General features: G+C 36.5%; 1 protein-coding gene across 1 annotated transcript; it reads left to right on the top strand.

The window, feature by feature from the left end:
• Window positions 1-3057: 3057 nt before the first annotated feature.
• Window positions 3058-4865, top strand: LOC120775370 (odorant receptor 43b-like). The gene is made up of 3 exons (XM_040105532.1): window positions 3058-4093; window positions 4216-4573; window positions 4644-4865. Exons 1-3 carry the CDS (start codon window positions 3330-3332, stop codon window positions 4716-4718), a joined length of 1197 nt encoding a protein of 398 aa, XP_039961466.1. The 5' UTR covers window positions 3058-3329; the 3' UTR covers window positions 4719-4865.
• The last annotated feature ends 12262 nt before the right edge of the window (window positions 4866-17127 follow it).

The raw sequence follows: 17127 nt of genomic DNA on the forward strand, positions 1-17127 counted from the left end.
TAAATTGTTCCTTGCGTATATATTGTATAGTATTACAAAAATATTTAGAGAGCATGCTAGGTTTTCTAAACACCCGCTTTTATAAGACTGATCGATATACTGTTTAAAATTCTACACATCGATTAGGAGGGAAAAAATAATAATTTATATATCTTAAGAAAATATAATATGCATTGTAAAATTACCGTTGTACTGTAACCAGACACAGGGGAAATGAGTTTAATGTACATATCTCTAAGCCATTAAAGCTACATCAACCAAATTCGACTAGCGCAAATATTATAACAACTCCTACCGACTAAATGAAATCGGATCATAACACCGCTAACTCTCCATATCACGGTACTGTTAAAAACTACTAAAAGCGCGATAAATCAATAAGTAAATAAGACACAGATATACAATTTTATTTCCGAGTTGGTTTGAAAATGTGAAAATCCATTTCTCAAAACCTACCCGATCGATACCGATCATATTTGATATATGTATAATTTTTACCTTGACATTCGTACGTAAGTGTGAAAACAGCGTAATCAGTCTCTGACCCTGCCTACTTCCCAGGTAACACAGTTTTAAATTCCACTTAATTTATTCAGTTTCCAGTATACAAATCAAGAAATAATTACTATATCAGGATTAAACTTTGCGCGAATAGTGCCTTTAAAGCATGCCACCTTATGACGAAAAATTGCCCTAATCGAAACAAAACTCTTCAAGCAGTTCCTGGGTAGTGAATATGTGGATCCAGTGCTTATAGTGGACCTTTTAACGAAAATATCGCCCAATATGTGAGATATGTATACTTGAAATTCAGGGAGAATCCTTCCTTCAGAGAGAATCCTTCCTGATAGTATTATGTCTGTGTGTTACAAATGGGTTGAATTAGGTCAATACTTCCCTGAGACCCCATATACTTAAAATAAATATTTTCGAACTTAGGGGTGACATTATGCTGCATATATCGGCCAATAATTTAGTTATCTTTATAAAAGGGAGAGAACATATTTTCCTTATAACGGTGCATCATTGTGCTTAGAATAAAAAAGTGGGTAAAAACTAGGCCTAGACACATACTACAAGTATAACTAGCAAGCCTTATGTACCTGAAAGAATTACTCCGATTTAATTCTTGTAAGTTACAAGAGTTTACACCCGAACTTAGCTCTTGCTTACTTGATGCTTTTTTTAATTTTTCAATATTTCAATTCGGTCAATGGCGAGCGTTGATTTTGTCCGCCTTAAAAGATTGATTTAAACAGAACTTAGCCAAATGCCAATCAAACAATTGGCTTAAACCAAACTGGTTCAGAAACCAATTTGGTTGGCCATATCGGTAATCTGCGTAATCGTCTTGGTGGTGCGATTTACGTTCGTTAGACTCCTCTATCATTCGTATGAGTTGCGAAGAGGTCTGGGAATACTATACTTGCTATTTAAATATATTTATGAACGTAGGAACTCATCCTTGTTGCCCATAGTATCTATAAATCATGCTTGGGAATTGGAAATATTGTATAACATGAATAACGGTTTATTTGTTTACACTAACAGTTGACATACAACATTAACTTATTAATTGTTTTAGTTGTTACTGGAATATTTTATTTTTTATGTTAATAAAATATTAATTCATGTTTGCTATTGCCGGTTTCGAACCGCATTGGCAACAAGTGCAAAATATTACACGCAGGACAGACATGTGTACCTAATGCGTATACATATTTAGCAGCTTTGGTTTCACCTTAGTCATATGCTTCCTGCCCAGCAGCATAAGGGTTCCTATTCGTTTACTGTCAACAGTAGTTGGCTTTTGGGTTCTTCTTCATTTAAACTTGGAAGAGTAGTATTATTCTATAATGTTTCGGATACTTGGTCAATACAATGGTCTGGCTGACTTTGAATAGCTAAGTTTTTAATTTTTACTTTATTGAATTGAGATCAGTTTAGAAACTAAACTTTTTTTATGAGCTTAAGGGGTTACATGGGGAAAAACAGTTTTTTTTCAAAAATTTTTTTCTCATATAAAAAATGAAATATTTTATTAGAATTTTTTTATTGTTGCAAACATACACTATTAACAAAGAAATTCTGAAATTTTTGAAAAAAAAAAAAAACTATTTTAAACTCGGCCATTGCAACGCCATTTTCGGTGACCCCTCAGAAAAAAGATGCGCCCGCGTTGGCAGAATAACTCCACACAGAATCATCTAAAGTGAAAAAATACGTGTTTTAGTTAAAACCTTAACTTGGAACTTGGACGATGAAAAAAAACTGAAAATTAGATTTTTTACAGACAGTTTTACAAAAAAATCAAAAATTTCAGTGTAAATTTCGCGAAATTTTTTTTCAAATAGTTGTAATCAGAAAGTCTTTAAGATTTGTATCTCAAAGACCTGCTTAAATTTCATGAAGATCGGTTGAGTAGTTCTCGGGAAATCTTGCCAACCGACTTCAAAAACACGGTTTCGCGAAAAACGCATTAAAGACGGCACACTTAGCCTAGCTAACTTCGAGCGCACCGGTTTTCGAGGTTGTATTTCCAAAACGATTACTTGGATCAACTTGATATTCTAGTGGTGTTGTGAAACTTAATAAGAGGATAAAAAAAATCGATTTTTTGAAACCCACAAACCCATGTAAGACCTTAAGACATAATTTAAAACAAAAAAAAAATAAAATTGAAATCGTTTATCAGAGTGTAAACGAAGAAAATTTGAAAACTGTATCTGAAACGCTTTCAGAACTTATCACAAATTATCCAGAATCTTTCTAAGTATACTCAGTAATTTCTCATACGGCGTCAGATGATCTTTCGTGTTTCCACCATTTTGAAATTGTGAAAATAGAATCTAGAAAGACTATCACAATAATCGCCTGTGATAAGTGCTGGTTAATAGCAGACTAGTGCCTTTGCTTTCCGCCAGCTTCAAACGACCTTAAGTGTATATTTTCCAACAAACATAGATATACCTACAATGTAATAAGAAATTAAGTAATTTTCGAATTATTGAGTCAAAGGAACTGCCAACATAAACACAGAAGAAATAAGCAATTAAAACGTTCAGACGTGTCTCCGTCTCGTACGAGCTTCAATTAAAATATTTAGTGGGGATAAAAAATTGCTGTGAATACACTGTTACTTTTTCTTCGAAATTTCCAAAGAAAGGCAAACCTAAATTTTGCGAAACTTTGTGGACTTCGGCATTGCAGAAAAGCAGGTTTTCACTCCAGAATACTCAAAAAGCAGTGCGAAAGAAGAACTTAACTTTTTATAATATATGAAGTAGAGATTTTAAATATTGCTTAAAGCGATCGCAAGAAAAATTGAAATGCGTAAAATCTCCGATTTATTTTATGGCCGCGGTGAGGATGACTTTGAGACGACTGAATCATTTGTACTTTTGTTTCGTAGTTGGGCTGCAAATGGTTTTTTACCAAAAATACCGAAACGTATTGTTGACATTATTCATCAGATTATTTGCTGGTTCTGCATATTCACCTGTCCTGTTTGGTATTTTGCGGGATTAATAGATATGATGGACGATTTGCCCATAACACTCATACTGTCTAACTTGGGAGTCGCTATTAATTGTATCGTATTACCATTGAAAGCGATTTACATTAAAGTCCATATGAATCATTTGTATGACGTCCATTTGCTGTTCAAACGATTGGATGAACGTTATCAGACGTCCGAAGAGAAGATACAAATCAGAGAGTCGGTTAAAATTAGCACACGGATCTTTGCAGCCTGTTTCACTCTGTATTGGTTCTACGGTATTGCAAGTGGATTAGTACCGCTTTTCGCACATGAATATCCGCATGGCAGTAGATTTCCATTTATTGATTGGCTGCCAGAAGGGAATTTTCAATATTGGCTTCACTCCATTGTCGAGATGCTCTATTTGCAATATCTGCTCCATTTACAAAGTACAAATGATTCATTTCCGGCAGTTTATATACATAATATTCGTACGCATATCAGACTCTTGACGGATCGTGTGAGTCGTTTGGGCTTGGATCCCGATTTAAGTGATCAACAGAATTTGGAGGAATTAGTCGATTGCATCGTTTCACATCAGGAAATACTTGTGTGAGTATCGGTTGTTTTGAGAAAAATCTCAACGCTTGTCCTGTTTGGTCCTCTCCCGAAATACGCATTTAGAATCAGCTCTACTAAATTTTTTTTTGTTCTCTGATTTGTGCACTCTAAAGAATTTCCGATACCGTTGGGTCGATCCTTTCCCTAACCACGTTCTTTCAATTCACTGTATATGCGGTCCTTATCTCCGTCTGCATGCTCAACATGTTCATATTTGGCGATTTGAAGGTGAAAGTGAATACGTTGCTATATCTCATACCTGTCATCTGGCAGACTGTGCCCACCTGTTATGAAAGTTCGATGCTCCAGACGGACTGTACTAAATTTCCTGAGGCAATTTTCCATTGCAATTGGTTGGCTTTGGATAAACGTTGCCACAAATTGATCATCTATTTCATGCAACGCTCTCAGGAGGAAATCTGTTTTACCGCAATCAAATTGTTTCAAATTAACCTGGGAACTAACTTGTCGGTAAGTGAGAAAGTTACTTCAGTATAATGCCATGCTTAAAGAAATAATTTTGAACTCGTTCTCTTTCAAGATTGCCAAGTTCTCGTTTACTTTGTATACCTTCATAAAGGAAATGGGTTTAGATACACATTATAACCAGCAGTGAAAATGAAAATTTACTAATTAGCGTTACAAGAGGAAACGACAAAGTTGAGAAAGTTACAGTTATTAGTAGTTATTCACAGAACAACACAATAAAATTTTTTAAAAACATCAACTGCACTGTAGTGATGTTTAATGGCAAAATAAATTAGTTGCACAGCAATCAAATTTTGTGCCTAGTTTTGTATCTTATTTACTTCTTTACTGGTGTAGACAACGCTTACGTGACTATAGCCGAGTTAACAACAGCGCGCCAGTCGTTTCTTTTCGCTAAGTGGCGCCAATTGGATATTCCAAGCGAAGCCAGGTCCTTCTTCACCTGGTACTTCCAACGGAGTGGAGGTCTTCCTCTTCCTCTGCTTCCCTCGGCGGGTACTACGTCGAATACTTTCAGAGCTGGAGTGTTTTCGTCCATCCGGACAACATGACCTAGCCAGCGTAGCCGCTATCTTTTAATTCGCTGAACTATGTCAATGTCATCGTATATCTCGTACAGCTCATCGTTCCATCGAATGCGATATTCGCCGTGGCCAATGCGCAAAGGACCATAAATCTTTCGCAGAACCTTTGTCTCGAAAACTCGCAACGTCGACTCATCAGTTGTCATCGTCCAAGCCTCTGCACCATATAGCAGGACGGGAATTATGAGTTCCTTGAATTGCCTACTCAAGTTTTGTATCTAGTGAGATTATTAATCGCCGATGTTTAAAATGGCGATATTTCTAAACTGTTATCGTCTATACTTAAACGCCATCGATTTCGACATATTTATTGATCTACTTCTCCCTTCTTGAAGTGCAGTTATAACATTAAAATTGAACCCTAGCGCAGTTTTTTGAAATAAGGAATCTTCACAACATGGTCACTACTTGTCTTGCTGATTGGTTCTAGCTATTGAAAGAGTCATTGCCTACCGTTTTTCAAATTTAGTTCGAACTCGAACCTCTTTTCAGGCAGATAAATAGATGGTGAGTTCCAGATAGGAACACTTAATAGTTATTTTCATTTTAACCGATCATCTTGAATTTTAAAAGGAACTATTTTGGAGCCAGCCATACGCACTAGGGTCCACATATTTGGTGTCTAGGTTCGATTTATATACTTGTATGTATATAAGTAAATTAAAAACCAAAGGTGCCGCTTGCTACTGCAATCCCCTGTACCAAATTACAATTCTTTATTTTATTTTAGTGTTTTTTGTGACATGTTATAGGTTTAATCTGGTTTTGTGGGTGTTTGAAAGCTGTACAACTTTAATTAAGATATCCTTTATTCAATCGTCGAATTTTTTTTGTATTAGAGTTTGATTGAGCCATCAGCGGTGTCTTCGATTTTCCGGCCTAGTATGTTCCTAGGGGACGCTTTTTTTAGTATTTCGTATCGAGCTAGCAAGGAACCATACCCAGTGAACTATGTGATTGATGAATGAAATTGATATTATTTTCGTTTGAAGATTTGGTAAATATCAATACGTAGTCATCAAGCACCACGAGTCATCTGTTCGTTCAAACGTCATCTGTGGCGAACTTCTAGTAGAGATCAAAAGAAGTAGAGAACAAAATAAAAAAAATTCACTCGGCTTACTGCTACGGATTCCTCCCCCAATCTCAAAGAAAACTAACCTTGTCCAGTTATGGCAAAAAAAATTTAATTATTTCGTCGTATACAAGTTGCTTGAGGAGGAGTTTTTTCCAATGTTGGAAACGGAAACAGCTCGTTCTTTTCGACAAGGGTAACAAACCTTCATAAGAACCCTTAAAGACTGGAAAAGTTCTGGAAACTATACTATATAGGCGGCTTGAAAATACACTGAAAGAGACTGGGGATTATATCTAATGCAGTTTGGTTTCCGGAAAGTTCCGGAGCACCGTGGGTGCCATATGGTAGGTACCGTCATAAAAATAGCCAAAAAAGAATTAGTAAGAAGCAGAGGCCTTTAACTAGGCAAAATGGACGCTCATTCAGAGGACCCTGAAATAGCTAAAGGTTCAGGATAAACTTTTTTGAATTGTGACAAGCTATTTCGGAAATATAGTTCTGTTTTACGACACTTAGCATGGTTCTGAAATATACAAAGTTACTGGCGGTGTTCCAAAGGGGTCAGTTCTCGGTCCTGTTCTGTGGAACGTAATATACGACAGAGTCCTAAGAGTTGCGGTGCCGGACATAGTAAAAATATTAGGATACGCGGACGACATAGCGGTCATATTCGTAGCGAAAACTCTAGAGAAAGTGAAGAATACTTACAATGAAGCCATAAAAATTGGTTCCGGACCGCCGGCTTAGAACTAGCATCTAGAACAAAATCGGAATGGTGCTAAAGGAGGACAATAAGTGAGAAAGCTACTAACATGTGTCTTCTTCTTCTTAATTGGCGTAGACAACGCTTACGTGATTATAGCCGAGTTAACAACAGCGCGCCGGTCGTTTCTTCTTTTCGCTACGTGGCGCCAATTGGATATTCCAAGCGAAGCCAGGTCCTTCTTCACCTGGTACTTCCAACGCAGTGGAGGTCTTCCTTTTCCTCTGCTTCCCTCGGCGGGTACTGCGTCGAATACTTTCAGAGCTGGAGTGTTTTCGTCCATCCGGACAACATGACCTAGCCAGCGTAGCCGCTATCTTTTAATTCGCTGAACTATGTCAATGTCATCGTATATCTCGTACAGCTCATCGTTCCATCGAATGTGATATTCGCCGTAGCCAATGCGCAAAGAACCATAAATCTTTCGCAGAACTTTTCTCTCGAAAACCCGTAACGTCGACTCATCCAAGCCTCTGCACCATATAGCAGGACGGGAGTTATGAGCGACTTATAGAGTTTGGCTTTTGTTCGTCGAGAGAGAACTTTACTTTCCAATTGCCTACTGAGTAAGAAGTAGCACCTGTTGGCAAGAGCAATCCTGCGTTGGATTTCCAGGCTGAAATTGTTGGTGGTGTTAATAATGGTTCCTAAGTAGACGAAATTATTTACAACTTCAAAGTTATGATTGTCCACAGTGACGTGAGAGCCAAGTCGCGAGTGATGGCAGGAGATATTTCGTCTTGCCCTCGTTCACTGCCAGACCCATTTTCTGCGTTTGGTATCGAACGGCTCGGAGAGGTCCTTCCCGATCCTGACGGAGCTTTTCGTGTTGCTCAACGTCAGTTTACACAGCCGTATTAGTTTTGCGGGGATACCAAATTCAGACATCGCGGCACAAAGGCAGTCGTGCTGTCGAAAGCAGCTTTGAAATCGATGAGGAGGTGATGTGTGTCGATTCTCCTTTCACGGGTCTTTTCCAAGATTTGGCGCATGGTGAATATCTGGTCGCTTGTTGATTTGCCAGGTCTAAAGCCACACTGATAAGGTTCAATCAGTTTGTTGACGGTGGGCTTTAATCTGTCATACAATACGCTCGATAGAACCTTATATGCGATGTTGAGGAGGCTAATCCCACGGTAGTTGGCGCAGATTGTGGGGTCACCTGTTTTATGGATTGGGCTTAGCACACTTAGATTCCAGTCGTTGGGCATGCTTTCGTCAGACCATATTTTACAAAGAAGCTGATGCATGCTCTCTATCAGTTCTTCGCCGCCGTGTTTGAATAGCTCGGCCGGCAATCCATCGGCCCCCGCCGCTTTGTTGTTCTTCAGGCGGGTAATTGCTATTCGAACTTCTTCATGGACGGGCAATGGAACGTCGGCTCCATCGTCGTCGATTGGGGAATCGGGTTCGCCTTCTCCTGGCGTTGTGCGTTCACTGCCATTCAGCAGGATGGATAAGTGTTCCCTCCATAATTTAAGTATGCTCTTGGCATCGGTGACTAGATCACCATTGGGCGTTCTACAAGAGTATGTTCTGGTCTTGAAAGCTCCTGTTAGTCGCCGTATTTTCATAGAATTTTGGAGCATTACCCCTGTTGGCCAGCTTGTCAAGCTTTTCATTCTCACGCATTTCGGCCTCTTTCTTTTTCTGTCTGGAAATACGTCTCGCTTCCCTCTTCTACTAACATGTGTTAGTAGCGCAATTAAGCAACCAAATACAGTTCCTATATGAGAGATGTGGTTTCAGCAAAAAAAACACAGATTAGCGTCACCCATTATCACATAAGGAAGTAAGTGTTATCTCGGGCTCTCCCAATAGGCATAGCACCACTAGGTACATACATTGCTCATTAGCTCCTAGTTCAATATCCGACACATCGAAACCTCTAACATGCATTCTCAATAGCTTGAAAAAAATTGACGAAAATGACAGAAAGTGGAATTAAGTCTTACATTGAAAACTATGAAGGTATTGAAAAACTATCAGTTATAAGGAAACTTTTTGAAGCTAACATTGCAGACCATATATTTTTTTCGATGTCTCCGTTAATTTCTTCTTCTCAGCATGGATTTCTTGAAAGAAAATCTACTCTACAAAATTTACTTGAATTTGTAAGCCATATAGTGGAATAGCATGGAAATGCACTGACTTAAACTGACGTTGAGCACCACTAAAAGCTCTCTCAGATTCGGGAAGGACCTCTTCGAGCCGTTCGACACCAAGCGAAGACAAGACAAAATACCTCCTGTCATCAAACAAACATTTGTCACATTCTCCGTCCCTTAATGGCAAAATCTGATGAGTCGCCGTTACGAGTTTTCGAAAGAAAGGTTCTGCGCATCGGCAGTATCCGCCGGAGGAGGCAGAGGAAGTAGAGACCTCCACTTCGTTGGAAAGATCAAGTGGATTCTTCCTGGCTACATTTGGAATCTCCAATAGGCGCCAAACAGCGAAAAGGAATAACAACTGTGGCGCTGTTGTAAGCTCGGCTATAACCACCAATAAAGAAGAAGAAGAAGAAGAAGATTTTAGCAAAGCTTTCCATAAAGTAAATCTCTCGACTCTCAAACATAAACATGATCTGGGTTTTCAACCAAGATTTCTTCAATAGGTACCTTTTAATACATATAATAGAACACAATGAGTGATATTTGGGAATACTCTTTCAAATTCATTTAAGATCTCTTCAGGTGCTCCGCAAAATAGTCATCTTGACTAAATTCTGTTCTAGTTACTTAATAACGACATCGCTTCTGTAATCGAAACTTCAAAAATTTTATTTTATGCCGACTACGTAATGCTTTCTAAATCACATATTTCAATTGACAAAAGGTGTTAGTTGCAAAAGGACTTAAAGAATTTGGTTGTTTGGTGCGATAGAAATGTAGATCTGGGCTCTTCTCTCCCAATGCAATAAAATAATATTTACTAGAGCAAGTTTTTAACTTTGTTGATTTGGGAGTTAAATTGACGCCATAGTATTCTAAGTTTTGTTAAACGTTGGCTTAAGGGATTTTGAGATCCGTATGTTGCTAAAAGACTTTTTGCAACTTTGGTTAGATCTACATTGGAACATGGCTGTGTTGTATGGAAATGCTTGGCATTATATTCTTAGTAAAAACCTTGAATATAACAGTTTGCAGTACTTTTGTCTTGTTTGAAGTTAAATTCAATATCCAGTTTGCTTTTCCCGGCCGTTTAGACACTTAAATTAAAATCTTATAGGTAAAATTTTGAACTAAACGAACCATTCCGTCGCATATGTCTTGATTTTAGTTCTCATTGCAAAGGGAAGACTTACGGTAGTTTCTTAGGGAATACAGGTTAAAGGATTGTAAAAAACCAGGACCTGCTGGACTTTGTACCTTTAAGTATATGCTTTATAAAGTCGTCGCTTTGTCTTTCTGGGTACTACTAGTGACCTTGACAATAATAAATATTATATAATCTGACATAAAATTCGATTTTCTACTTTACATATATCATATTTTTGTATTCTAATATGTAGTATTTATAGTTACTATTATTTATCATGCATTTACAATTATTTATTTTATGCTATGAAATATTAATTACAAATTGTCATTGCTGAATTCACACCACATTGGCTACAAGTGCAAAATTTTACATGCAGAATGTAGTTTAATGTAGCTTAGTGTCTACCCAGTTTCGTCGTATTAAACCACTTCTGGAGGGATTTGACTTGCTGTTGTTCTTATTGACCGCCTGACTATTGGACTAGAGTTGGTTAATTTTTTTTATATATTATGGTTTTCAGAGACATTGTTAACTTTTGGAAGATTTAAACGGATATCTGAGCGTTGTAACGTATCAATTCAGCACGGTCTTTATCCACCAAATTTAAGTTTAAAATTATTCACTAATTTATTTTCTTAAACCTTCGTAGTAGTATAGTATTTTAAGTAGTTTTAAAATGGGCTGGTCGAGTTAAACGGAGTGGAGGTCTTCCTCTGATTCCCCCGGCGGGTACTGCATCGAATAGTTTCAAAGCTGGTGTATTTTCGTACATTCGGACTACATGACTTAGCCAGCGTAGCCGCTGTCTTTTAATTCGCTGAACTATATCAATGTCGTCATATATCTCATGCTTCTCAATTGCCTACTCAGTCCGAAGTAGCACCTGTTGGCAAGAGTTATCCTGCGTTGGATATCCAGGCTGACATTGTTGGTGGTGTTTACGCTGGTTCCAAGATTGACGAAATTATCTACGTCTTCAAAGTCGCGAGTGCGGCGACTGTTTGTTTGATGATCGTAATCGGACCTCTGCCACGCCCACAAAACGTCATTTATCGAAAATGTATAAAAGACTCTAACTAAACTATAATTGAATATATAAAACTTTGATTTGGCACAGGGGATTGTAGGAGCAAGGGACATCTGTGGCTAAAATTTTCGAAAAATGGACGTGGCCTGCCTTCAAATAGGTTTAATAGTTATTTCAGCCAAGTCATTCAAGTTGTATCCCCAAATAAATTTGCATAGGACAAATCCATTAAACACCCCTACCGAAAAAATAAAAGTGGATAAAATCGCGGCAGATAATCTCGCACACTCTTCACTTAAAGGGTGATAAATCAACGAATAAACGCGTCAGAAACATACAATTTTGCACCCTATTTTGCAGCAGAAAGGAGGGCTTTATAACCGCCGCACAGTGGTCGGTCTTGTATGAAATCAGCGGCCAAAAATACTTCCACTGCCTATATTAAAGTGAAATTTTTTCCTCAGCTTTTTAAAATCATAACAAGTAATTAACAATTATATTAACATAAATAAACCGCTCCAAAGCCCTATCTGGTTTCAAATTCCGCCACCCGCCGATGATAATAATAAAAAAGTTGATTAACAAAAAAAGAATTATTTGAATATTATTAAACTAAATCAAAAACTGATTTAAAAAAAAATTGATTTACTTTTGCATCGTAATTTTCTTTGACCAGAGATGAAAGGATCTGAGCTCAAGAGTAATCGGTTTAATAAGTCCTGATTTGTAGCGACACGTGAGTTCTTTCGTGTGTGATGGAGTCGATACATCCTAACGACCTTATTCCAATTGAATCTAATGCATATTGAATAACATCGGGAGCGTGAATTAAAATTTTATGGACTGACGCAGGAAGATAATACTAGGAATATATTGATGTTAATTCTCTTGCAGTATCTAGTGCAAATTTCCTAAATTTTTCCACATTAATTTTGTACCCTGATGATAAAGCTTGTAGTAATACTGCACAATTTTCAATTAATACTTTTTCTATGCCTGTTATTTCAGCAGATGTATGGGCATCGTTGAAAAATTTTGTAGCAGTATTTCCATCGGTTGAAAATCTACTACCACCTGTTATTGGTTTATCGACTATAAGACCCATTTTTTCACGAAACTCGCACTGGATAAGTTTTTTCCATCTTAGAAATCGTACTTTATCTTCTAAACCCCTTATTTGCCATTGTCTTATTTCAAGTCTATAAGAAACGTGAAGGAAATATTCAAAAAATTGAATGTAGGCATGTAATGGAGACAATCCAAATTCATAGCGATCTGTTCGTACTTCTTTTTTCAAGCATTTGTCAATATCGTTCATCTCAGTAGGCTTGGCCGAGCATACATATGTATATAGCATTTTGCAGATGAGGTTTCAGTTAAGGCATTGCACACTTTGCCATCCACCATTGTAAGTTGAAGAATGTGATCGATATAAAATTTACGATTGGTAGCTGTTTTGAACTCAGTGGGACTTAATTGTTGAATTTTGTTTTTAAAATATAATTCTTCATTTTTGGTTAATTGAACTGATTCCTTTTGAAACTGAATTCGAACAGGACGGCAATAGCGGGTGGATGAAGGTCGGAGATTTTTCCAAATTAGTTTGTGCTCCTCATCATTTTGCGATTTTATTATCATTTGTAGAGGAACATATGACGTAACAAATAAATTACTGTCTTCCAAATTATTATTTTCGAATTTTTGCTTATATTCGCTCTGCCCAGAACTGCCATCAAAGCCCCATTTTCCAATTAATGTTAGATAATTAGAGGAGTCATTAAGTTCATTAATTACATCGCTTTGCAACTCTAAAATTCGCGACGCAGTGTGATCCAATAATTTTTGTGGCTCAACTTCAGCGTAAGCTTCTGAAACTTTTATTTTCTCAGGATAACTTTTCTGTTTTTCTTTTAAAATATTATCATAGCAAAGCAAAAAGTTAACATCAAGTTTATTGTTAACGAAGCTTCTAATAAGTTGATACTGGTGCTTGGTTAAATTTGCTTCGGTGATAAGTGATATTACTTCACATGTTTTTGCGCGAAAGATCGACTTATTCGGTTCCCTACAAGCCAAACGCAAATCATCAGCAGCGGACACATCGTGTTCCGCTAAATCTGCTATCTTTCGCCGCTTCGTTCTCTCTGAGCACTCTACCAGACTTAATCTAGGACGTCCTCGATCTTGACTCAATACGGATGATTGTCGTCTTAATAATATATATTCATACTGTGCAAACCAATTCGAATTTTTTTGTATAACTTTTGATTTTAATCTGTGGTTTTTATTCCACATTACTGCAAATCTTTTAAATACGTAATCAAGTCTTTTTATAACAATATTTCCAATACATTCATAGCCATCCCATTCAAATCTACGGGTTAAGTCGTCACATACTTTTTTATCTTTATCAGCAAATGAACCTTTTTCCAAACACCACAATTCAAGGATATATAGGCGTGAAAGTTCACATTGATATGACGTTCCTGAATAAAATAACGTATAAAACAAATATTTGATAAAAGTGAGGTAATGAAAATCAAAGCTCAAATAAATATGACGAAAAAACATAAAAAACTATATAATATACTCGTTCATACTTATACTTAAATACAAAAAATTATGAAAAATAACACCCGAAAAATCGCATACCTGGTGGAAAACCACGAATAACAAAGAGAGTTGCAAAAAGTTGCAGTTGAAATCATAAGCATAGACTTAGAAAACATTAACTAATATAAACAAACTTGTCTCATTTGAGGGCAAGACAGGGATCACAACTTTTTTTATTACTTAATTCTATGTATGAAGAAAAATATAGCACTCAAAAGGTCACTTGTAAAATAATAGTTTTAAAACAATAAAGCAATATATTAGTACGGAAAAATCGCATGATTATATAGCACATACCTTTCTTCTTAATATTCATTTCGATTTATTGGGATTAAGCACGATTTTATATTGTAATTTAATTTATTATAAGAGATAATTTTTAAGCAATTTTTACTGCACAGCCCGCGTGTTTTTATTGTCTCACTTCTCTCGCTTTTCGTGGCGCGTACGAAGCAAAAATTTATTTAAATTTCATTGCTATTTTAAAAAATAGTTTTGATACATACAGTGGGAAATTTCAAACTTTTGTTTTTTTTTTTTATTTTTGGCCTATGAAATCGACCAGTGTGCGCCGGTGTCATAATTCGACGATGGGCGTGGCAACGAGGTCTTTTGGTGAAAACCCATATCTCGTGACCTATGTACTTAACCAATTTTAACCAGAATCGGTAGGTAGCATTATTCTGAAATCAGACTAAAAGCACGTCTACTTCTCATTTAAAACAATTTTACAATCCATCTGATTCTTTCACTTTCCAGTCAACAAATTAAGCACTAATGAAGGTATCGAGATAAAACTCTGCTTGAATACACTGCCTTTGAAATGTGTTAGCTAATGACCAAAAATTATTTGAATCAGATTAGAAATTTTCAATTCACCAGATACCGAATTATGGATCCCATATTACTGATCAATATTACAGATATATAGTAGAGACTCAGAGGGATTCCTTATCCTGTAATAATATTCCCATGTGCAAAAAATGGGGTTGAACCGGGTTCAATATACCTAATAGAAAATTTTGGAAATTCCGGCTGACCTTATACCGCAAATACCGGTCAATATGTGAGTTGTATTAATTAAGTTGAAAGAGCGTATTTCTCTATTGGCAATAACATATTTTTATGAATACAAGGGATAAAATCGGCTGAAAACTTGTCCTAGCACCCATGTAGCTAATATCAGGATTTTAAAACATCCAGTTGACTTTATTCCGCATATATTGGGGGTCGCTTAATGCAACTCAAAGATCGTTTTTATTTTGCGAAAGAATATGTCAAAAATAGTTAAACTACACCTAATATAATATTTTCAATTGTTATTGTTCAATAGCTAAGATATCTTAGCAAAATTAAGTGAACGTATAATATAGTTTATTATGAAAAAATGGTTCACGAATTACCCACACTCCCTTATACTGGATATAAGGATTTTCGTTATTCTAACAAAACTTATGCCGTATATGTCGGCCATTGTATGAGTACTCTTTTTATATAAATTTGATTGTAAACCATTAAGTTTGGTTTAGTAATGAATGTGAAACTCTTTCGCACCTAAAGGTTTTTCCCTTGGTTTGATCCTTGCAAGTAGCAAGAGTATAAAATGTTCGGATATACCCGAACTTAGCCCTTCCTTGTATGTTTTTGCTTAATGTTATTTGTTGTAAAGTATAAACTACTAATTCTTAATTATAAAAATTTGCACTTTTTTCATAAAGGCTATTCTTTTCAATATGTTTCTTAAGAATATGAACCACTATCGAAAACTGTCGAGGTCATGCTTTTTAAGCTTCCCAAATTCAAAAGAGCCAGGAGAGTGGACATTTGCTTAATTTCTGGAATGCAGATAACGTAATAAAACTAAACAGATTATTTTTTCCATATTAAATATGCCGCTTGCGTTTAAAGACGGTCGTCTATCTGTGTTGAGTCTTCTATCACGGCAAAAAGAGAAAGATTCTGTGGTCCGATTGTCGTAAATTGCAGTATCCATGACCAAGCTTGTGGTAATGTCTTGAGACTAATCGTCTACTCTCAGAACTACATTTATTTGATAAGTTATGATAGCGCGGTTTGCATACTTCAGTAAATAAATGACAAGTTATAGAAGCTCGTTTGATCTGTAATTACACTTGCTTGTTTTGGGTACAGTTACCTGCCACTGTTTAATTTCTTCGTGTATTCTAGACAACAGGCAAGTTACAGTTTAGATTTCGTTCTTGAAGAATTGCTTTTCAGAAGTAACGGTTTTCCGGTGTTCACGATTTATTTTTTTTAATTTCTATAAGGTCTTGAAAGCAAGTACGGCTTTCAATTCTAGAGAATTGACATATAAAATGTGTTACAGTATCGTGTCAATAATACCGAGATCCGACTCAAGTTAGTTGAGGTAATAACTTGGAGTTTTTCCATCACTATTCCTTTGAGCTAATACGTGTAAGCAGCACTCTTTGCCCACTTTCTTGAGATTCGATGTACTAAAAGGAGCGAACCGAATTTCGGTATTTCGCAATACAAGTAACCTAAGAATGTGAAAATACCAATAAAGAAGAAGAAGCATGCGAAGCAAATTATCGAGTTTTATTTATTATATTTACATAGGTGTTCAGGAAATCATGCATTTGTCATAATAATTACTTCGGCAAAGAGCAATTATTTTCCAATATGAATAACAGTTTTCAACAATGTTTATGTACAATAATTTCACACCAATTAGAATATTTTATTTTATACATCAATAAAATATGCATTGAAGTTTTCAATTGCTAGATTCACACGACTTTGGTGACCAGTGCGAAAATTTGCATGAAAACATAGCTATATATATATACCGGGCTTTCCAATAAGGAAGGTATGATGTCGTTTCGGCCATTTTTAATATATCATATTCTGTAATTTTTATTGTATTGTTTTTAATTTCTTTTCGAAATTAAGCGTTACTGTCCATGGAGAGCGGTACAACATCTGGTGTGATTAACGTAGGTACCTGCTGACGACAGTCTTACCCCTCGGTGCTTGAAAGCATAGCGGATCAAATCAATGCGTTGATCAGCGCCCTGAAAATGACAGGCATTTTCAGTATTAATTGGCAGTGTGGAATGGACACACTAACCACCTTGGTAGGGTTCAAGGCCCATCTAAAACTTCTGCCGTGCTTTCGGCCCGGAACTCGTTGGCAATGCAACTCCATATTCAACTGACAAAGTGTCA

Source organism: Bactrocera tryoni, chromosome 4 (assembly GCF_016617805.1).
Source record: "Bactrocera tryoni isolate S06 chromosome 4, CSIRO_BtryS06_freeze2, whole genome shotgun sequence".
NCBI classification, from domain to species: domain Eukaryota; kingdom Metazoa; phylum Arthropoda; class Insecta; order Diptera; family Tephritidae; genus Bactrocera; species Bactrocera tryoni.